The following is a 24,126-nucleotide window of genomic DNA, read 5'->3' on the forward strand; positions in this document are numbered from 1 at the left end:
TAGGAAATTTGCAGTGAAAAGGGAGGGGAAATTTCTACTGGGCATGTGTGAACCCAGCAATGTTTTGAACTATCATGAACAGGTTACATTCATAACAGCTGTGATTCACTATTATGTGATTAGCCCACCTCTTTCATATTGTGCAGGGTGCTGTGATTGGCCCAAGCACCATGTGATAGCTGTGGTCCAATCACATCATCACTATAGGAATCACAGCGGTTATGAATGAAGTTTTATTGACATTGTGATCGCATAATGATCACACGATCCCCCCAGCTGATCAAAGCGGCCAGGTATCAGGAGTCCCAATCCGCTGGACACAGCGGTCACGTGAGCGGCGCGCCCCCGACCTGGAGGAGGCTGGATGACAGAGATATGTGATCCAGCCCGCCTGTGCCGCCAACCCTAAAAGTACTGTGGGCGGTCTTAAAGCAGTTAAAACCCTTTTGTGAACTAAGTTCTCTGATCCTGTGCTATTATATGAAGAGGTTACAGTCTTTACATTTTTATTACGGAAAAGTCAAAAATCTTGAAGGGTGCACCCGGATTTGAACCAGGGACCTCTCGATCTGCAGTCGAATGCTCTACCACTGAGCTATACCCCCTCTTTACAGGTGTCTGGGGGAGAAAAACAGGTACAGGTTATAACTCTTTCAGCGCTCTAAAAAAACAAAAAAACAAAAAAACAAAAAACAAACAAAAAACTACCATATACATTTTCCATTTATAGGACAACTTCATTGAAAAGCAAACAAAAAAAAGCAAAGCTGCAGCATTACAGCAGCCAAACAGGTGTTCTTTCCACAGTTCAGTGTCATCAGACTAATCCATGTTACCCTGTTATTAAATCCAATAATTTGCACATTTTACCGACACAAAAAGGAGTATTTCAGACGTGTATTTGGGACATCGCTTAACCACTCAACCTCCAGGCCATTTTTTTCTATTCAGCTGGTAATTGTGCAGTCCTACAACACTGTACACAAATTACACTTATAGCATTTTTTTCACACAAATAGAGGTTTCTTTTGGTGGTATTTAATCAACTCGGGGGGGGGATTGGTGTCATTTTTTATTACATAAATTGGAAAAAAAAAAAAAAGAAGACTAAAAACTTTTGTAAACAACATTTTCTACTTTCCGTTATAAAACACACCCCAAAAAAAAATTATAAAAGTAATCAAATTTCTTCATAAATTTAGGCCAAAATGTACTCTGCTACATGTCTTTCATAAAAAAAAAAAAAAAAAAAATTAGAGATATACAGATATATATCTATATATATCCCATTAATATATACTTAATTGGTTTGTGTGAAAGTTACAGGGTCTACAAGCTATGGGATATACTGGAATTGTCACAGCTATAGACGCTATACTGGTAACGGAGGTATATCAGCGAATTATAATGCGACTGTGATAGGTGTGGCATGCAATCTGGCGCTAACTGACATCGCTAGTGACACTAATGCCTGGTACACACAGGCAGTTTTTATTTAATTTATTTTTTTCAGCTCAACACAGCAGGCTGAACAAGAAGGAAAAAAAAAAAAACCACTAGGGAACTCAGGAGGAGCTGCTGTACTAACTTTGGAATGTTAGTAGAGCAATCTCCCCGATGAGATAGTGTTCTGACAGGGGCGGGGGCTGGTCCGAGTGCTCTGATCCAATGCCGATTGGCTACAGCTTTTCTAGCATGCCCATAGGACGGAAGACAGATGTTAGTCCAGCTTGTGTCGAACAGGCTGCTGTACACACTGGCTGAATGTCGGACGGATATCGGAAGATATTCAGCCTTAATACGGTGATCAGTGATAATACTGTACTGACACTGGGTTACCATCTAGGGCCAACAAAGAGTTAACTATGTGCCCGGCCATGTATAATGTGTGCGGCTTTCACTTTACGGTAAGCGGTTAAATGTAACGTTCACCTTTGGGAAAATGTTCCACCTGGTTTTAGGGTGAAACATGTAACATGTTCTATAAAATGAATGCACGACTACACGTACCAACAGGCTTTATATACAAATTTTTCAGCTAAAAAAAAAAAAAATATATATTATATATATATATACCGTATTTATCGGCGTATAACACGCGCCGGCGTATAACACGCACCCAAGTTAAGGAGGGAATTTTAAGGAAAAAAACTTTTAGGAGTAAAGTTTAAGGAAGAAAAACTTACATTAAAATGCCCATCAATGCAGCGTTATCAGTGTCCATCTGCAGCCTTGTCAGTGTCAGTGCAGCCTTGCCCCAGTGTCCATTGCAGCCTTGTCAGTGCAGCTTTGCCCCAGTGCAGCCATGTCAGGGCAGCTTTTCTCCAGTGCAGCCATCCCCAGTGCAGCTTTGCCCCCATGCAGCCTTGCCCCTCCGTGCAGCCTTGCCCCCCCCGTGCAGCTTTGTGGGATCGCCGCGATCCCTGCCGTCATACACAGCCCTGTGTAAATTTAAATATGGCGCCGAGACTGCAGGGACTCGGCGGAGCGCTGATACACATAGCCGAGAGTCCTCAGGTTTTCTCGGCGCCGCTTACAGTCCCGCCCAGTTCCGCCCTATGGGCGGGACTGTAAGCGGCGCCGAGAAAACCCGAGGACTCTCGGCTATGTGTAGCTCCGCTCCGCCGAGTCCCTGCAGTCTCGGCGCCGTATTTGAATTTCCACACGGCTGTGTATGTCGGCGCCGATCGCGGCAATTGCCGCGATCGCTCCGATCACACACAATTGGGGGGGGGGGATCGGCCTGTAACACGCACCCACGATTTTCCCCTGATTTTCAGGGGAAAAAAGTGCGTGTTATATGCCGATAAATACGATATATATATCGATCTATCTATCTATCTATCTATCTATCTATCTATCTATCTATCTATCTATCTATCTATATATTAGTGCATTTACTATTTTTAAGAAAAGGTAAAAATTAAAAGTTTATAATTTAATAACTAAAGGCATTATTTTTTAGCCTTTGGATAGAGTGGAGAGGGATTAGAACCCGTCAGATTTTATTGCTGTCTGTGCCCCAATTAGGGAGATCCGACCTCTATTTGTCCTCATTACCAGTATCATCGAAACTGAAAGTAAATCCCAAATTCACGGGTACACTGGTGACCTTTTATATGCAGGCATTTCCCATCACATCCTGTTTCAGCAATGGGCCAGGAAGGGAAATCTCCGCAATAGTACACAGATGGCCAAAAATCTAAAAAAAAGAAAAATACATTTGTGACATCTTGCGATTTTTTTTTTTCCTCTCTCATTTTATTTATTTTGGAACTTACAAAGAAATGATGGGGTGGGTGACACAAATATAACAGAAAAAACTCGAAGCAGGACTTAAACCAGACAGACAAAATGGGAAGAAGAGGAAGAGATGAAAGAAAGTAAATGGTAGCAAAACATTCAATAGGAGGTCCAACTATAAGAACAATATCATTAAGGAAACTTTAATCTTGAAATGTTTTTGTTCACAATATTCACACAATTTCTCTCCACTGCAAACCGTGCATGGACATAAATTAACATTTTATAAACCATCAATAAAACATTTTTTATTATCTATATACATTCAACCTCCCGCCACCCTTTCAGAGAAAACCATTTCTGTAGTGTCACATTCTAAACTCTAGCAGCGTCACCAGTACAGGTTCCAAACTTTAATAACTGATTCAATGTAATGAAGCAAGAAAAATCTGCATGACAGCCAGGCAACTGGCATTTTCAAAAGGTACGGCAGCAATGACAACCTCCATATTTCTCGAAGGATGGGTTTTAAAGGAAATTCTCTGACCCCCCCCCCCCGGACTATAGGACGATTGGTGATGCAGAGTCACCAGCACTGATAAACTTGTTCTTGTGAGGTCATGAGGAACAGCAGTGCATGCTGGGACATCACTAAGACTGGATTGTTAAGAGTCACCAGCAGCCAGAACATCCTGCAACTTCACAAGGTGTAAAGTATACTGGGACATGAGGGAAGAGATTATTGGCTCTAGAGTCCTGTGGGGACGTCAGCCGATGTTCATCCACCATTCTGGAGGTTCGTGGGGCAGGCCGTCATCCAGGATCATCAGGGGATGGCAATATTCAATAGAGAGGATGGTCACACTCCAATAAAACACACTTCATTCCTTCCATAAAATAAAATATAATAATAATAATATAAATATATATATAATTTTCAAAAACAGGGGCAAAGTGAGACTTCGAACATAATGCAAACTAATCCAAACTTTTCTATTAATACGCATTCTAGTGTGAAGCATGTTCGAAGTCTCACTTCTCCCGTCGTACCTTTAAATTTACAGGAGGTTCATTTTACTGGAGTGTGATCATCCACTATATTGAATATTAGGTCTTCAGGGAAGGAGCTGGACCTGCACCCATTAGGGTGGACTGACCTGCAGCAGCATCCCCATTACCTTTATACCATCAGAGATATGCAATTAACGGACCTCCAGCTTTTGCAAAACTACAAGTCCCATCATGCCTCTTCCTCTGGGTGCCATGCTCCTGGGATGTCAGTCTTACTACGCCTCATGGGAATTGTAGTTCTGCAACAGCTGGAGGTCCGCTAATTGCATATCCCTGCTTTATACCATCAGGGATATGCAATTAGTGGACCTCCAGCTTTTGCAGAACTACAATTCCCATGTGGCATAGCAAGACTCAGAGCCACAAGCATGACACCCAGAGGCATGATGGGACTTGTAGTTTAGCAACAGCTGGAGGTCCACTAATTGCATTTCCCTGCTTTATACCATCAGGGATAAGCCAGAGTATTTACTTCAGAAGTCACATGGTGACAGCAACTGCCATTATGTAACAGGCCGTCATAGAGTGGAGCATGCTGGGACACCACCAGAAATAAGCGAAATTGTTTGGTTCAGAAATCACAGACTGCCATTTATACTCTCCATAACAGGCTGTCATTCAGGGTGGAACATACAGTAATAACTCAGGTTGCGAGTAACGCGGTTTATGAGCGTTCCGCAATATGAGCCATTATTTATTTTTTAAAATGCTGACTCGATTTGCAAGCATTGTTTCGCAAGACGAGCAGGATTCAAGCCTCTGGGGTGTGCAGTACCACATGTGGCCAGAGATGCGGGGGGGGCGCCAGTGACGTGCAGAGACACTAGAGAACAGTATTTGAGTGTCACTGGCGCCCCCCGCACCTCTGGCCACATGCGGTACTGCATACACCAGCAGTGGCACTGGAACGCATTATCTGAGTTTACATTATTTCCTATGGGGAAACTCGCTTTGATATATGCAGGGAGAACCTGGATTGTTTAGTTCTGGAGTCCCATTAGGACTATCCTGATACATCATGACAGCCTGCCATTCAAAGGGTGGAGCATGCCGGAACACCATCAGGAACAACTGAGATTGGTTCTGAAGTCACATGGGAACAGCAGCTGCCATTCAAGGTGGAGAAGCTTGGGACACCACACCAGGGAGAAGGCAGATTGGTTCAGAAGTCACATGGGGGGACAGAGATTGCTATGTAGACAATGCTGTAATTCCGGGTGGAGCAGGCTGGGACACCATCGGAGGGGGAAGCTAGATCAGTTGGTTCTGGAGTCACATGGGCACAGTGTCCGCCATTCATACCCTCCAGATACATCATAAGACAGGCCGTCATTGAGGGTGGAGCAGGCCAGGTGACCATCAGGTATATAAGCCAAAGCTTGGTCCTCAAGTCACATGGGGACAGCCATTTATTCCTTCCATAACACAGGCAGTCTTATTTACGGTGGAGCAGCCTGTGACACCAACAGGGATAAGCCAGAGAGTGTTTGTGTAGTCACATGGGGACACCAAGCTTCCATTTAGGCCAACTGGGACAGGATCAGAGGTGGTGAGCTGCATTGGGCAGACCCTCCTGTGACATCATCAGTCAGGCTGGGACAGGATCAGAGGTGGTGAGCTGCATTGGGCAGACCCTCCTGTGACATCATCAGTCAGGCTGGGACAGGATCAGAGGTGGTGAGCTGCATTGGGCAGACCCTCCTGTGACATCATCAGTCAGGCTGGGGCAGGATCAGAGGGGGTGAGCTGGATTGGGCAGACCCTCCTGTGACATCATCAGTCAGGGTGAGACAGGATCAGAGACGGTGCTTTGGATTGGGCAGCCCTCCTGTGACATCATCAGTCAGGCTGAGACAGGATCAGAGACGGTGCTTTGGATTGGGCAGCCCTCCTGTGACATCATCAGTCAGGGTGGGACAGGATCAGAGGGGGTGAGCTGGATTGGGCAGCCCTCCTGTGACATCATCAGTCTGGGTGGAGCAGGATCAGAGGGGGTGAGCTGGATTGGGCAGACCCTCCTGTGACATCAACAGTCTGGGTGGGGCAGGATCAGAGGGGGTGAGCTGGATTGGGCAGACCCTCCTGTGACATCATCAGTCAGGGTGGGGCAGGATCAGAGGGGGTGAGCTGGATTGGGCAGCCCTCCTGTGACATCATCAGTCTGGGTGGAGCAGGATCAGAGGGGGTGAGCTGGATTGGGCAGACCCTCCTGTGACATCAAGTCTCATCACTCAGGATGGAGCAGGCTGGGCGGGGGCATTATCAGTGGGCGGGGTTGTTTGGTTCTGGAGCCACGTGGGGACAACAGTGTCATGTGACTCCTCTGCTGCACACGTTACATCAGTCAGGCTCCTCCCCCCAGCCGGTCATCACTGAGCCCGCCCCGTGACGTCACCCTGCTCCTCCCCCCGGCAGGGCCTCTTGCTCGGCTCCTCCCTCTCGGGCCCCGCCCTCTTGTGTGTGGCCCCCGGGGCCCCGGCGTGTCTCTGGGTCCAGGTGCGGGCGGTGGCGGTGTAGGCGGCGCGGTGGTACTTGTACTCCCGGGCGATGTCGGCCATGAGCGGGTCCTCGGGGTTGGGCTCGCTCATCAGTAGTTGCACGGAGGTGAGGACGGAGGAGAGGCTCAGCGCCGGTCTCCAGGCTCCCTTCGGCGGCGGCTTCAGGATGTCCAGACAGATGCGGCCGGCCGAGTCGATGTTCGGGTGGTAGATGGGGGTGATGAACTGCACCCGGGGCGGCTCGAACGGGTAGCGCTCCGGCACGGCGATCTCCAGGCTGAACACGCCGCCCTCGTACGGGGACCCGGCGGAGCCCACCACCTGGGCCCGGAGCTCGTCTATCCGCTCCCCGGACTGCCAGCAGCTGACCCCTGAGGGCGGCTCGGTGCTGAGGAGCTGGAGCTCCCGCTTCAGGCGGGATTGCCGCTGCATTTCCGGTCCTGTCACCGCACCGGGGAGAGCTGAGCTTCAGGGAGCGCGCCTGGCGCAACGGCCAATCAGAGTTGGGAGTGTGAGCCTGGAGCGACCAATCAGAGCGTGGCGGGAGATGTCAAGGGCTTGCGTCACGCCTTTTGGCGGGAGGTGTGATCACGTGACTCCTCCCTAGTTACCATAGTGACAGTGAGCAGAGTGTGTACAATGATGAATAAATACGGCTACAATCAAATCAAGTACAATGATGAATAAAGTCTTTCAGGGGTCCCCAACCATTTTGGCTCCGGGGGACCGGAGGCTTTTTTTTTTTGAGTGTAAATGTGAGATCTGAGGTCTATTTGACCCCCGATCTCACATTAAAGAGGTCCTGTCATGCTTTTTTCTATTACAAGGGATGTTTACATTCCTTATAATAGGAATAAAAGTGCTCCAGACATTTTTTTTAAAGGGATAGTGTAAAAAAAGAAAAGAAATAAGAAAAAAAAAAATTTAAAGTGTCCCGTCCCTCCGAGCTCACACGCAGAAGTGCGCCAGGCCTTCTCCATATACATGAAAACGGTGTTCAAGCCACACATGTGAGGTATCGCCGCAATTGTCAGAGCGAGAGCAATAATTCTAGCACTGGACCTCCTCTTTAACTCAAAACTGGTACCCTGTAGACATTTTTAAACATCGCCTATGGAAATTTTTAAGTGCCAAGTTTGTCGCCATTCCACGAGCGGGCGCAACTTTGAAGCGTGACATGTTGGGTATCAATTTACTCAGTGTAACATCATAGAAAATTTCATAGAAAAAAATTGGGCTAACTTGACAGTTTTCTTATTTTGTCATTCAAAAAAGTGTATTTCTTCCCAAAAAATTGCGTTTGTTAAGCCGCTGCGCAAATACGGTGTGACATAAAGTATTACAACGATCTCCATTTTATTCTTTAGGGTGGCTGCCAAAAAAAAAAAAAAATAATGTTTGGGGGTTCTAAGTAATTTTCTAGCAAAAAAAGAAAAAACTGATTTTAACTTGTAAACAGCAAGGGTCAGAAATAGGCTCGGTCCTGTGCATGTGAAGGCAGGTGTCCCAATACTTTTGGTAATTTAGTGTACAATGTTTTTTTCTTTTCCCCTAAGGCTGTTTTCACACTATTGCGAATTGGATGCGGATTCCCTGCAGCAGGAGAAGCACCGGACCCCTGCTGTGAGCCGCGCGTGTGTGAAGATAGTGTGACCCCAGCCTGACACAGCACACCGCACAAGTCGTCCCCCATGATTTCCAATGAGTACCATTCACATCTGTGCGACTTCAATGTAGTCCCTGTACTACTTTGGTCTGACTTTCCCTGAAATTGCGTCAAAATCGCGGCCGCAAAATCACGCGACTTTGAAGTCGTGGCAGTGTGAAGGGGGCCCTAGAGGCGCCTCTCTTGTCTTTTATACTCAGTTGTGACGTGACGCTACTTGTATATCAAGACATCGCTCGTATATCAAGTCAATATTTAAAAAAAGAATGTTGGTTGTCTTGCAAAATGCTCTCAGAACAAGTTACTCTCAATCCAAGGCTTTACTGTAGTTCCTTTATAACTTCTAATTAACCCCAAATTACCCTTTTTCATTTTTGTCATATATTAACCACTTGCCGCTCGCCATATAGCAAAATGACGTCGGCCAAGTGGTTGCGATATCCCGACCGGACGTCATATGATATCAAGCCGCTGCGCGCCCCCCCCCCGGGTGGCGCGCATCGCGGCGATCATTGTTGCGGCGTGTCAGTCTGACACGCCGCAACTCCGATCTAGGTAAAGAGCCTCTGACAGAGACTCTTTACCACGTGATCAGCCGTGTCCAATCACGGCTGATCACGATGTAAACAGGAAGAGCCGTTGATTCGGCTTTTCCTCACTCACGTCTGACAGGCGAGTAGAGGAGAGCCAATCCGCTGCTATTCTGATGGGGGGGTTTGTGCTGATTGTTTATCAGCGCCGCCCCCCACCCTTCTTGGATGCCCACCCAGGACCACCAGGATGCCGCGAGGACCACCAGAGATGGCCACCACACTGGACCACTAGGTATGCCACCCTAGACCACCAGGGAAATGCCAATCAGTGCCCAGGCAGCTGAAAAATGCCTGCCAGTGATGCCTATCAATGCCCATCAGTGCCACCCATAAGTACCCATCAGTGCAGCCTTTCAGTGCCATCTCATTGGTGCCGCCTTATCAGTGCCCATCAGTGCAGCTTACAGCTTATCAGTGAAGGAGAAAACTTACTTATTTACAACATTTTATATCAAAAACAAAGACTTTTTTTTTTTTTTTCTCCAAATTTTCAGTCTTAGCAAAAGATAAAAACCGCCGAGATGATCAAATGCCACCAAAGGAAAGCTCTATTTGTGGGAACAAAATGATAAAAATTTAGTTTGGGTACAGTGTAGCATGACCGCGCAATTATCATTTAAAATGTGACAGCGCTGATAGCTAAAAAATGGCCCTGGGCAGGAAGGTGCGAAAGTGCCCGGTATTGAAGTGGTTAAAAAGCTTTTATTTTTTAAATAACTTAACACCAGGCTTTGTACTAGAAATATAATTTTATATCCGTTACAACAGATAGAAAACTAATCAGAGAGACGGTTCTGTGTCACCGATGGTCCCATGTGATGGACTCTTCCCACTCAGACGTTGGTCCCAGGAACACATCTATACAAACAGACCTGGTGCTATTTTTTAGACCCCTTGTCTCAGCAGGTCTTGGATGAGCGGCCTGTTTCTGTTTAGTAGAATTTCGTATAATCTGTCCTTGTGGTTGTTTCCCCAGCCTCGTATATAACTGTACAGCTCTCTCATCTTGTCCTGCGACGTGCTCTGGCACCGCACTCGGTCATACTGTTCATCGTTCAGCAGATTTTCTTGCAGAAGACCATCTAAGACACCATCTACTGCATACATCCGACTTATCAGATTCTCTCGATGTCTGTCCACAAAGTGCCTGCCATCTGCGAATAAAGGAAAAGTGGCAGTATTGATATATTAAAAGAGAACTCCGCTGTTGTTAAACTATTTATAGGACATTGATAGCAGCTACACCAACCGTACCTCTCTATTTCAATCTGCAGCATCTATGCTTCCTTAAACTCTTCTCCTTCGGGGGATCTATTTTACTGCTTTTCTTGGTATCATTAACAAATTCTATACTAATTACTTAGCACCACAAATGATGCTTGGTTTTGTATTCTCAAAAAGGGACGGTACTGGGAGGTGGGTAGGGTGTGGACCCAAGGGAATTTGCTCGGAGGTGGGTAGCGGGTGGAACCTAGGAACGTTGCTCGGAGGTGGGTAGCCAGTGGAACCTAGGAATGTTGCTCTGATGTGGGTAGGGGGTGAAACCAAGGACCGTTGCTCTGAGGTGGGTAGGAGTTGGAACCAAGGAACATTGCTCTGAGGTGGGCAGGGGGTGGAACCAAGGAACGTTGCTCTGAGGTGGGTAGCAGGTGGAGCCAAGGAGCGTTGCTCGGAGGAGGGTAGCAGATGGAGCCAAGGGACGTTGCTCGGAGGTGGGTAGCAAGTGGAACCAAGGGACGTTGCTCGGAGGTGGGTAGGGGGCGGAGACAAGGGGTGACTCAGAAGGGAGGAGTGCCTGCACCTATTCTCTGAGAAAAAAAGCCCTGTTTGTGTATGTGTGTGTGTATACAGTGGGGACAGAAAGTATTCAGACCCCCTTAAATTTTTCACTCTTTGTTATATTGCAGCCATTTGCTAAAATCATTTAAGTTCATTTTTTTTCCTCATTAATGTACACACAGCACCCCATATTGACAGGAAAACACAGAATTGTTGACATTTTTGCAGATGTATTAAAAAAGAAAAACTGAAATATCGCATGGTCCTAAGTATTCAGACCCTTTTCTCAGTATTTAGTAGAAGCACCCTTTTGAACGAATACAGCCATGAGTCTTTTTGGGAAAGGTGCAACAAGTTTTTCACACCTGGATTTGGGGATCCTCTGCCATTCCTCCTTGCAGATCCTCTCCAGTTCTGTCAGGTTGAATGGTAAACGTTGGTGGACGGCCATTTTTAGGTCTCTCTAGAGATGCTCAATTGGGTTTAAGTCAGGGCTCTGGCTGGGCCATTCAAGAACAGTCACGGAGTTGTGAAGCCACTCCTTCGTTATTTTAGCTGTGTGCTTAGGATCATTGTCTTGTTGGAAGGTAAACCTTCGGCCCAGTCTGAGGTCCTGAGCACTCTGGAGAAGGTTTTCATCCAGGATATCCCTGTACTTGGCCGCATTCATCTTTCCCTCGATTGCAACCAGTCGTCCTGTCCCTGCAGCTGAAACACACCCCCACAGCATGATGCTGCCAACACCATGCTTCATTGTTGGGACTGTATTGGACAGGTGATGTGCAGTGCCTGGTTTTCTCCACACATACCGCTTAGAATTAAGGCCAAAAAGTTCTATCTTGGTCTCATCAGACCAGAGAATCTTATTTCTCACCATCTTGGAGTCCTTCAGGTGTTTTTTAGCAAACTCCATGCGGGCTTTCATGTGTCTTGCACTGAGGAGAGGCTTCCGTCGGGCCACTCTGCCATAATGCCCCGACTAGTGGAGGGCTGCAGTGATGGTTGACTTTCCACAACTTTCTCCCATCTCCCGACTGCATCTCTGGAGCTCAGCCACAGTGATCATTGGGTTCTTTCCTTACCTCTCTCACCAAGGCTCTTCTCCCCCGATAGCTCAGTTTGGCTGGACGGCCAGCTCTAGGAAGGGTTCTGGTCGTCCCAAACGTCTTCCATTTAAGGATTATGGAGGCCACTGTGCTCTTAGGAACCTTAAGTGCAGCAGAATTTTTTTTGTAACCTTGGCCAGATCTGTGCCTTGCCACAATTCTGTCTCTGAGCTTTTCAGGCAGTAAATTTGACCTCATGATTCTCATTTGCTCTGACATGCACTGTGAGCTGTAAGGTCTTATATAGACAGGTGTGTGGCTTTCCTAATCAAGTCCAATCAGTATAATCAAACACAGCTGGACTCAAATGAAGGTGTAGAACCATCTCAAGGATGATCAGAAGAAATGGACAGCACCTGAGTTAAATATATGAGTGTCACAGCAAAGGGTCTGAATACTTAGGACCATGTGATATTTCAGTTTTTCTTTTTTTAATAAATCTGCAAAAATGTCAACAATTCTGTGTTTTTCCTGTCAATATGGGGTGCTGTGTGTACATTAATGAGGAAAAAAATTAATTTAAATGATTTTAGCAAATGGCTGCAATATAACAAAGAGTGAAAAATTTAAGGGGGTCTGAATACTTACCGCCCCCACTGTGTGTATATATATATATATATATATATATATTATAGTAAATATGGCTTTTCTTATGGGAATGTGGGGGAACAGCACTGAATATATGTAAGGGATGGGGTGTGCTGGAGGATCTATTGATGCTGTCTTCTTGGGGTCTTTTGTCGCTGTTGGGGATCTGTTGTTGCGAGTAGCTTTGTTGTTTCTGGGGAGTCTTATGTTCTTCAATTGGTGCTGAGAGGGATTTACTGTTGAGAAAGGGATCCATTGTTTCTAACTGCTGGGGGGTCTATTTTTGCTGGAGGGGAATTTTGTTGCAGGGGGATCTATTGTTGCTAGGGGAGGGGGGAGATATTGTTGCCGGCTGCGGGGGATCTATTTTACTGCTTTTCTTGTTATCATTAACAAATTCCATACTAATTACTTAGCACCACAAAAAGATGCTTGGTTTTGCATTCTCTGAAAGGGGCGGTACTCGGAGGTGGGTAGAGGGTGGACCCAAGGGACGTTGCTTGGAGGTGGGTAGCAGGTGGAACCAAGGAACGTTGCTTGGAGCTTGGTACGGGGTGGAACCAAGGAACGTTTGCTTGGAGGTGGGTAGGGGGTGGAACCAAGGAACATTTGCTTGGAGGTGTGTAGGGGAGGAACCAAGGAACGTTGCTTGGAGGTGGGTAGCAGTTGGAACCAAGGAACGTTGCTTGGAGGTGGGTAGGGGGTGGAACCAAGGAACGTTGCTTGGAGTTGGGTAGGGGGTGGAACCAAGGAACGTTGCTTGGAGGTGGGTAGCAGGTGGAACTATGGAACGTTGCCATCTTAACTGTTCCGACTTGTGTCGGTCTGACTTTGAAAATGCTTCCTGCACTACTTTGGTCCGAATTGGGCATGATTTCAGCCCATTGATTTCAATTTAAGTCAGGATCATTATCTCAACTGATCCGACTTGTGGCACGCAACTTGTGCTCTGAGGAACTTAAGGGGGAACCGCGCACCAAAATTGAAAAAAAAAAACCTTCGCAGGGTTCCCCCTCGGGATCATACCATACCCTTCAGTGGCGTAATCAAATAGCCACGCCCCATAGCTATATAAGAACTGGCAGACACTGTCACTGACATAACAGTGGAAGCCAGCATTGGAGCAGCATTGTTTTTTATTATTTTGAGAGGGTTGGTGGCGGCAGGGCCGTCTTTAATTTTGATTGGGCCCTGGGCAAACATTTTCTTGGGGCCCCCCCTCCATTCTGAGACATTAAAAAAATAGCCGGTAGACTCAAAATCAGTTTACTGCAGCAGATCACGCAGCGATTGCAATTGTTTGCCAGAGGTTACAGCCTATCATTACTGCTCAATGGCTGGTTTCTAGAGGTTACAACACATAATTTCTGCTTGCCGATTGGTTGCTAGAGGTTACTGTACATTATTAGCTCTCACTAATTGGTTGCTAGGGGTTACAGCACATCATTAGCACTTACTGATTGGTTGCTAGAGATTAAAGCAAATCACTACTGTTTGCTGAGCAAGTAAAGGGGCACATTAATACACATACTGCAGGAGACAATCAGAGACTGCGGACATACTGCAGGAGATTACCAGAGACTGCGGACATACTGCAGGAGACAATCAGAGACTGTGGACATAGTGCAGGAGACAATCAGAGACTGCGGACATAGTGCAGGAGACAATCAGAGACTGCGGACATAGTGCAGGAGACAATCAGAGACTGTGTACATACTGCAGGAGACAATCAGACTGCGGACATACTGCAGGAGATTAACAGAGACTGCGGACATACTGCAGGAGACAATCAGAGACTGCGGACATACTGCAGGAGACAATCAGAGACTGTGGAAATACTGCAGGAGACAATCAGAGACTGCGGAAATACTGCAGGAGACAATCAGAGACTGTGTACATACTGCAGGAGACAATCAGAAACTGCGGACATACTGCAGGAGATTACCAGAGACTGCGGACATACTGCAGGAGATTACCAGAGACTGCGGACATACTGCAGGAGATTACCAGAGACTGCGGACATACTGCAGGAGACAATCAGAGACTATGTACATACTGTAGGAGACAATCAGAGACTGCGGACATAGTGCAGGAGACAATCAGAGACTGCGGACATAGTGCAGGAGACAATCAGAGACTGCGGGCATAGTGCAGGAGACAATCAGAGACTGCGGACATAGTGCAGGAGACAATCAGAGACTGCGGACATACTGCAGGAGACAATCAGAGACTGCGGACATACTGCAGGAGACAATCAGAGACTGCGGACATACTGCAGGAGATTAACAGAGACTGCGGACATACTGCAGGAGACAATCAGAGACTGCGGACATACTGCAGGAGATTAACACAGACTGCGGACATACTGCAGGAGACAATCAGAGACTGAGGACATACTGCAGGAGACAATCAGAGACTGCGGAAATACTGCAGGAGACAATCAGAGACTGTGTACATACTGCAGGAGACAATCAGAGACTGCGGAAATACTGCAGGAGACAATCAGAGGCTGCGGAAATACTGCAGGAGACAATCAGAGGCTGCGGAAATACTGCAGGAGACAATCAGAGGCTGCGGAAATACTGCAGGAGACAATCAGAGGCTGTGTACATACTGCAGGAGACAATCAGAAACTGCGGACATACTGCAGGAGACAATCAGAGACTGCGGAAATACTGCAGGAGACAATCAGAGACTGTGTACATACTGCAGGAGACAATCAGAGACTGCGGACATACTGCAGGAGACAATCAGAGACTGTGTACATACTGCAGGAGACAATCAGAGATTGCGGAAATACTGCAGGAGACAATCAGAGGCTGCGGAAATACTGCAGGAGACAATCAGAGACTGCGGACATACTGCAGGAGACAATCAGAGACTGTGTACATACTGCAGGAGACAGAGACTGTGTACATACTGCAGGAGACAATCAGACACTGTGTACATACTGCAGGAGACAATCAGAGACTGCGGACATACTGCAGGAGACAATCAGAGACTGCGGACATACTGCAGGAGACAATCAGAGACTGCGGACATACTGCAGGAGACAATCAGAGACTGCGGACATACTGCAGGAGACAATCAGAGACTGCGGACATACTGCAGGAGACAATCAGAGACTGCGGACATACTGCAGGAGACAATCAGAGACTGCGGACATACTGCTGGAGACAATCAGAGACTGCGGACATACTGCAGGAGACAATCAGAGACTGCGGACATACTGCAGGAGACACTCAGAGACTGCGGACATACTGCAGGAGACACTCAGAGACTGCGGACATACTGCAGGAGACAATCAGAGACTGCGGACATACTGCAGGAGACAATCAGAGACTGCGGACATACTGCAGGAGACAATCAGAGACTGCGGACATACTGCAGGAGACACTCAGAGACTGCGGACATACTGCAGGAGACAATCAGAGACTGCGGACATACTGCAGGAGACACTCAGAGACTGCGGACATACTGCAGGAGACAATTAGAGACTGCGGACATACTGCAGGAGACACTCAGAGACTGCAGACATTATACAGGAGATGGTCAGAGAACTTTCAGCAATGCACAGCTTTACAGTTAAATAACACAGCTCAGGGTTTAAACAGTCAGGCATTTTATGGTTGTAAGGACATACCTGGCCAGCCAAACACTACATACATTCAGGACTGTGGGCGGGGCTTCCACTCTCTGCTCTCACTAAAGCAGCTGGGAGCTCCACTGATGCTTTGTTGGGTGGCCCACATCACCCTCGAATGGTCGCCCCGATGACAGCTTTGCAGAGCGCACAGAGGACATGGGAGGATGTATTCCGCGCTAGCCAGCTGAGAGGGGCGGGGCCGGGAGCTCCACTGACCCACGTGCAGCCTGTGTACTGGGAATAGAGCGCCTGTAGTGAGAGCCAGTGATCGGAGTGGGAGTGTCATTGGAGCTCCCGGCCCCGCCCCCGGACCTCTGTATTCACCAGCCAGTATAGAGGGGGCGGGGCCGGAAGCTCCACTGACACTCCCACTCCGATCACTGGCTCTCACTACAGAAGCTCTTTTCCGAGTACACAGGCTGCACGTGGGCGGGGTCAGAGCGTCAGTGGAGCTCCCGGCCCCGCCTCTCTCAGCTGGCTAGCGAGGAATACATCCTCCCGTGTCCTCTGTGCGCTCTGCAAAGCTGTGATCGGGGCCCCAATTCACGGCTAGCGCGGGCCCCCCAACAAAGATTGGGCCCAGGGCAAGTGCCCCGTCTGCCCTGCGCTAAAGACGGCCCTGGGTGGCGGAGGAAGAAGTCAACGAATTTGGGGAAGGGAGAAGACATCACCGGAGGGAGAAGACAGCGGAGTGAGAAAACCTGAGGAAGAATATAGTGGGGGAGAAGATGTGAGAAAGAAGACAGCGAAGGCAGAAGACCAGAGGAAGAAGACACCTTGGAGCTATGACAGGGGACATTCATTTAATTATTAAAGAACTTGTCTAAAACCCTATCTTTGTTTTTTCTAACATTACACTTCTTCTTTTAGGTAAATGGGTAGGGATACAATGTACCTCATACTCATTCACAAGGTGGGGCAGGATCTGGGGGATTCCAGATTCCGATAAGCCCCCTGCCCTCAGACCCCCACAACCACCGCCCATGGTTGTCGGGAAGAGGCCCTTGTCCCCATCAACATGCAAAGCACCTCCCCCCATGTTGAGGGCATGTGGCCTGGTATTGTCCAGGGGGGGTGCTCACTCGTCCTTCCTTCTTTCCTGACCTGCCGGGTTGTATGCTTGGATAAGGGTCTGCTATGAATTTTGGGGGGACCCCACGCCATTGTTTTCAATTTTGCCGTGGGGTTCCCCCTCATGATTTATACCAGGCTCAAAGGGCCTGGTATGGTGGGATCCCGTTCATTGAAGTCGCATGAAAGTCGGACATGAAGTCACAATGCAAAGTCAGATCAGAAGTCGTACTACTTTCGTGTCGGATTAGTGTAACCATAGCCTTAAAGGGATGAGGTGGCAACCTATTACGGGAACACACGATTACTGCACAGATCTGGAAGAAACACACAGAGCTCACAAAGGGGTGTTATAAAACAATAACAAATTCAGTATACAAATGTCTCAAGCATCTTTACAGTCTTCAAACAAAAAAAAGCATCATTTGTGTTATATGTTTACTTCCTGTGATCATCAGCTCCATCTATATGTAGCAGTATTTCCTAATACGGTATTTTCCTGAAATACTCCAATTATGTCCAGTAGGTGGAGCCGATGATCATAGGAAGTAAACATATGACACACATTTTGCTGGTTTTATTTATTTATTTATTTTTGACAACTGTGAAGATGCTTGAGACATTTGCACAGCAATTGTATAAATAGACGCCTTGGGGAAACTTTCTGTATTTCTTCCAGATTTGTGCAGTAATCCAGTGTGAGACTTCCTGTAATAAAGACCGCTCACTGCTGCTCTCTCTTCTTGTGCAGGGTGACCGGTCTTGTCTCCGCCCCCTTCTGTAGTTTTATGCAGGCAACCTGTAGTGGGTGGGGCCGCTGGGCCCCTCCCACAGCTCTGCTATGTATAGCACAGCTATGATCTCACTGCAACATTTACAATGTAATATCTGGGTTTATATGGCATGCACAAATTGGTTTTATATCCTTTGTGGCTATTGCGAGATATAGTTAAGTGAAAATCTTTGCGCTTAAAAGCATATATCGCCAGCACACCCTGGATCTACAAAATAATGTCCAAACATTTACCAAAGCGATCACAGGGGTTAAAATGTGATTGGACAAGGAGAAGATTGTGATGTCATTGTCCTGTTAGCCCACAATGGGAGAGCCTAAAAAACACATTTTTTGCATGTTTTCTTGCCTAATAACTAGATTTCCATTGTCTAAAAAAATATTCTTGCAACCGAAATGGGCAAAAAAAAAAAAATGCCTGAAAAAAGACCAAGTGTAAATGGGACCTAACCAAAAGGGGAAGCTCTGCTTGTCTGCCTCCTTTCCTCCTCTGCTGCCACATTTGGCACCTTTTGGGGAAAGGGTGGAGGGGGTACCTATTTTTGACAGGTACCCGCTCCCACTTCTGGCTCAGATTGCTGCAGCCAGGTGAGCCAGAAGTTCGCCCCCCACAACCGGCCCATTGACAGACCGCAGCGCGATTTGCGCAGTGCACATTAGGAAACTGGCTGTGAAGCCATACCTCCCAACCTTTTGAGATGGGAATGAGGGACACCTATCAGCAAAAGTATGCAGGCATAGGACACGCCCCTTGCCACGCCCCCTTAAAGGAGAATTGTACAAAAAAACAAGATTGTGTAAACCCACAAGTGCTTTTTTACCACTACTATTCCTTTATATTGGCTTTTGAAATCTACAAATGCAGCAATTTAGAATTTGGATGAAAGGTTTATCGCTGGAAAACACTTTTTGATAGATAAAAAGTGCATTTTATATACATCTATATAGATCAGACCAAAATGAGGGACAAATGAGGAGAAATGAGGGACAGAGGGACATTGCTCCAAACCAGGGACAGTCTCTCGAAATCAGGGACAGTTGGGAGCTATGGTGAAGCCACAAGGCTTCACTGCTGGTTCCCGTAGCCAAGATGGCGGCGCCAGCACCCGAGAGCCGATTCAAGAATCAGCTCAGGTGAGGACACTGCTGGATGTCTGGACAGGTAAGTCCCCCAATATAAAAAGTCAGCAGCCACATTATTTGTAAGGGGGGACGACACACCCTCTTGAAGATAAAAAAATGTTTAGGCATCAGCAACCCCCCCCCCTTTTACTTACCTGAGCCCTCATTCGATCCAGCGCTGTGCACATCTGCAGCTCTTCTCTCCCCTCAATTCTGGGTCTCACTGGCTTTGCTGGGGCACATTGGCTTCCAATGCTGTCAATCAAAGCCAGTGACGGAGGGGGGTGGGGCCGAGTCCCGCTGTCTGTGTCAATGGACACAGCAGCAAGGCTCAGGAGCGAGCCCTGCACGGGTACCCCAATGGGAAACGGGTAGAGAGGAGGGGCCAGGAGCGCCAGCCGGGGACCCAAGAAGAGGAGGTACATGGCTGCTCTGTGCAATTCCATAAAATGTTTGTTATTTACTTTTATATTTTTTTACTTTTACAATCGCTTTAAGAGCTGACAACACTAATATGTTTCACTTCCTCATACGGTTCTGTAAATACGCCCTGCTGGGAAGTGTACTTAGTCGGAGGGGGGGACAAAACTATGTTTACCTAACTGAAAGATCAGATCCTCTACTTGAAGTCTAATAATTAAAGGGGGAATCCCTTGAAGCGAGCGTCCTTTGTACTTACCAGCCATGACCGGGGAGTTCTCCGTCTGTGATCGGGAGCTCGCAGTGTAAGGAAGAATATGTAGGAAATGAAAATATTATATAGGAAACTGAAAGTAACATTGTAGTGGCGGGAAGCGGTAGTAACCCTGACTATTAACCCTTTACACTGCTGGTGTTGCCGCTTCCTTGTCAGCAAACAGCCTGCAGCTATATGAGCTACCGGATGAAACTTGCAGGACTGCTAGACTGACAACCGATCGATCAGATGTCACAGAAGGAGACTGTTTTGTTGGCCTCTGGTTCTAGTCCAGGCACAGCTGTGGTGGTGCTGGTGTGTCCCCAGTGCCGGACAAGGACAATACAACGTACAGTACAAGACGGGTTAAACATGAACATCTGCATGAACATCTGCACGTACAATGGAACTGGATTGGGGGGGGAGGGGGACATTGCAACATATTTAACCACTTCAATACCAGGCACTTAGACACCTTCCCGCCCAGCCCAATTTTCACCTTTCAGCGCTGTTGCAATTTGAATGACAATTGCGCGGTCATGCTACACTGTACCCAAACAAATTTTTTATCATTTTGTTCCCACAAATGGAGCTTTCTTTTGGTGGTATTTGATCACCTCTGCGGTTTTTATTTTTTGCACAACAAACAAAGTTTTTCTTTGTTTCTGTTAAATTTTTTTGTAAATAAGTACGTTTTCTCCTTCAATAATGGGCACTGATATGGCTGCACTGATGGGCACTGATGAGGTGGCACTAATGGGCACTGATGATGGGCACTGATAGGCGGCACTGATGGGCACTGATAGGTGGCACTGGTATGCGGCACTGATGGGCACTCATAGGTGGCACCGATGGGCACACATAGGCGGCACTGATGGGCACTCGTAGGTGGCATTGATTGGTATATATGGGTGGCACTGATGGGTACTTATGTGTGGCACTGATAGGTGGGCACTGATGGGCACAGATGGGCACTGACAGGTGGCACCGATGGGCAATGACAGGTGGCACAGATGGGCAATGACAGGTGGCACTGAAAAAAGCATTGCTGGGCAGATCTGGGCATTGCTGGGCAGATCATGGACATAATAGTGCCAATCAGTGCACATTTGTGGGCACTGATTGGCACAGATTGGGCACATGTGGATGGCCATGGGGTACATACCTGGCCATCCACGTTGCCCCTTCCCTGGTGGTCCTAGTGGCATCCCTGGTAGTCCAGTGGGGTGATCTGAGGGGGGGCTGCGCTGATAAACAATCAGACCCCCCCTGCCAGGAGAGCCGCCGATCGGCTCTCCTCTACTTGCGTCTGTCAGACGCGAGTGAGGAAGAGCCGATCAACGGCTCTTCCTATTGACAGCGTGATCAGCCGTGATTGGACACGGCTGATCACGTGGTAAAGAGCCTCCGCGCTGCGGCATGTTATCCTGCTGGACGTCATATGACGTCCAGTCAGGATAACAGAACCACTTCCCGGACGTCAATCCGCTATAGGGCGGGCGGGAAGTGGTTAAAGCTGAACTCCAGGCAGATATATCATAGCTTCCAACTGTCCTGATTTCTAAGGACTGTCCCTGATTTCTAAGGACTGTCCCTGATTTCGAGGGACTGTCCCTGATTTCGAGGGACTGTCCCTGATTTCGAAGGACTGTCCCTAACTTCGAGGGACTTTCCCTGATTTCGAAGGACTGTCCCCGATTTCAAAGGACTGTCCCTGATTTCAAAGGACTGTCCCTGATTTCGAGGGACTGTCCCTGATTTCGAGGGACTGTCCCCGATTTCGAGGAACTGTCCCTGATTTTGAAGGACTGTCTCTGATTTCAAGAGACAATCCCTGATTTCGAAGAACTGTCCCTGATTTCGAGGGACTGTCCCTGATTTCGAGGGACTCCCTGATTTCGAGGGACTGTCCCTGATTTCAAGAGACAATCCCTGATTTCGAAGGACTGTCCCTGATTTCGAGGGACTGTCCCTGATTTCGAGGGACTGTCCCTGATTTTGAGGGACTATCCCTGATTTCGAGGGACTGTCCCTGATTTCGAGGGACTGTCCTTGATTTCAAAGGACTGTCCCTGATTTCAAAGGACTGTCCCTGATTTCGAGGGACTGTCCCTGATTTCAAAGAACTGTCCCTGATTTTGAGGGACTTTCCCTGATTTTGAAGGACTGTCCCTGATCTCGAGGGACTTTCCCTGATTTCGAGGGACTGTCCCTGATTTCGAGGGACTGTCCCTGATTTCGAAGGACTGTCCCTGATTTCGAGAGACTGTCCCTGATTTCAAAGGGACTGTCCCTGGTTTGGAGCAATGTCCCTCCGTCCCTCTTTCCTCCTCATTTGTCCCTCATTTTGGTCTGATCTATATAGATGTATATAAAATACACTTTTTATCTTTGAAAAAGTATTTCCCAGCGCTAAAACTTTCATCCAAATTCTAAATTGCTGCATTTGTAAAATTCAAAGGCCAATATAAAGTAACGGTAGTGGTTAAAAAAAAAGCACTTTTGGGTTTAGCCAATCATTTTTTTGTATAATTCTCCTTTAAGTAGGCGTGGCAGGGGGTGTGTCCTATACCTACCCTGTTTCCCTGAAAATAAGACCTACAAGGACTTTAACTAGGGCTTATTTGGGGGGTAGGGCTGATATTGCAGCCATCACCGACAATCACGCTAGGTCTTATTTTCAGGGAAGCAGGGTACATCATTTTGCTAATACATGTCCCTCATTCCCATTTAAAAAAAGTTGGGAGGTGTGGATATAAGAGCCACACAATAACGCAGCTCTGTAATCACTGTAGTAGTATTAAAGTAAATGTAAACCCTCACTTTGTAAAACAACCCATTTTGTTTCAAATAGAAATGAAAGCCAAAACCTTTGTGTATAGATATAAAAACAATATAAATGTCTCCCCCCCCCCCCCCCTTTTTTTTTTCCTAAATATAAGTGATCACATGATTTCTATTCTCACATGCATAAGAGAGCTGGGGGAGGGGAAAAACAGCACACGGATCTTCCCAGTGAATGGCTGTCCGAAGGGGGGTAGGGTTGCCACCTTTTCTTCAAGCCAAACCCGAACACTTTTGCAGCACAGGGCAATTTTTAAATTTTTTTGCAGTAAACACTATAAGATTATAAAATACCTGGGACACATTTGGGTGCCCCAAGGGGAGTAGTAATGTAGCGCACAGGGCGCGCCAGTGGGTGTGGCCAAATTGCTCTTGCTGACATCATCGCCCCACCCTTCAGTGATGCCAAACCTGCCCCCAAACAGCTGCCCGCAGCGGCAACAGATTTGTGTATGACTATCCTGGTTACTTGGGGAGCCACAGCCTGGTCTGAATAACGTGTCCGGGTTTCAGGTGGACTGAAACCCGGACACATGATTCGACTGCCATTCTACCGTCGTATAGCGTCGTGCAGCAGTCAGCATGTGGTTAAATGAATGGAGGAGCCGCAACAATTGTGTAAAGCAGGCTATAGATGGGTCATTTCTTCTTTTTTTTTTTTTTTCAACCAGCGGTAGGGTTGCCACTTTTTCTTCAAGCCAAACCCGAACATTTTAGCAGCCTGGCACACCTTTGGGGGCCCCAAGAAGAGTAGTAATGTGGTGCACGTAGCATACTGTAGTGAATAGTGGGTGTGGCCAAATTGCACTTGCTGACATCATCGCCCTGCCCCCCAGACAGCCGCCCACATTTCCCGAAACGGCAACAGATTTGTGTGTGGCAATCTTAGTTACCTGGGGAGCCACACAGCCCAGTCTGAATAATGTGTCCAGGTTTCAGTCCACCTGAAACCCGGACACATGATTTCAAAAACCCAGACTGTCCGGGTGAATCCTGGACAGGCGGCAACCCTACCCGGGGGGGGGTCGTGAGCAGGACTAGACTGATCATTGGAGGGGAGCAGGTGGTGCTCTTCCGCCTAGTGTGGTCAGTTTTTCATAGGAAAGCAAGGGTACTGGCAGCAACACCAGGGATTTCACACAGAGGAAGCAAAACAGTAGGGTTGATTTACTAAAGGCAAATAGACTGTGCAAGTGCAGTTGCTCCAGAGCTTAGTAAATGAGCAGAAGCTCTGATGACTTCCCTTATCCAATCATTTGCAAGCAAAAATGCTGTTTTTTTTACTTTCCTTGCATGTGATTGAACATAAAAAGAGAGAACACCCAACTAGATCAGCTTAAGTTGCCAACATCCCTTATGCAATAGATAGAAAAAGAGATCCCCCCCCCCACTCCTGGGGAAATTGGGACTTTTAAGGCAACAAAGTGCAA

At 47.4% G+C, this 24,126-nt stretch overlaps 1 protein-coding gene, 1 long non-coding RNA gene and 1 other non-coding gene across 3 annotated transcripts; all 3 read right to left on the bottom strand.

Annotated features, from left to right (window-relative positions):
- Nucleotides 1-533: 533 nt before the first annotated feature.
- On the bottom strand, nucleotides 534-605 carry TRNAC-GCA (transfer RNA cysteine (anticodon GCA)). The gene has a single exon. It is a non-coding gene; the product is annotated as a tRNA-Cys (tRNA).
- A 2,617-nt stretch (nucleotides 606-3,222) lies between these two features.
- On the bottom strand, nucleotides 3,223-7,357 carry UBE2T (ubiquitin conjugating enzyme E2 T). The gene has a single exon (XM_073635920.1). The coding sequence runs from the start codon at nucleotides 7,242-7,244 to the stop codon at nucleotides 6,684-6,686; it is 561 nt and encodes a 186-aa protein (XP_073492021.1). The 5' UTR covers nucleotides 7,245-7,357; the 3' UTR covers nucleotides 3,223-6,683.
- A 2,396-nt stretch (nucleotides 7,358-9,753) lies between these two features.
- Nucleotides 9,754-20,158, bottom strand: LOC141148424 (uncharacterized). Its single transcript, XR_012245204.1, has 2 exons — nucleotides 19,856-20,158; nucleotides 9,754-10,225 (listed from the first exon to the last, which is right to left on the bottom strand). It is a non-coding gene; the product is annotated as an uncharacterized lncRNA (long non-coding RNA).
- Nucleotides 20,159-24,126: the final 3,968 nt, after the last annotated feature.

The sequence above is a fragment of the Aquarana catesbeiana genome, linkage group LG06 (assembly GCF_042186555.1).
Source record: "Aquarana catesbeiana isolate 2022-GZ linkage group LG06, ASM4218655v1, whole genome shotgun sequence".
NCBI lineage: Eukaryota > Metazoa > Chordata > Amphibia > Anura > Ranidae > Aquarana > Aquarana catesbeiana.

What these genes read in the sequence shown, in the direction of transcription:
- UBE2T (XM_073635920.1), bottom strand. Translation starts at nt 7,244, where the DNA reads ATGCAGCGGCAATCCCGCCTGAAGCGGGAGCTCCAGCTCCTCAGCACC.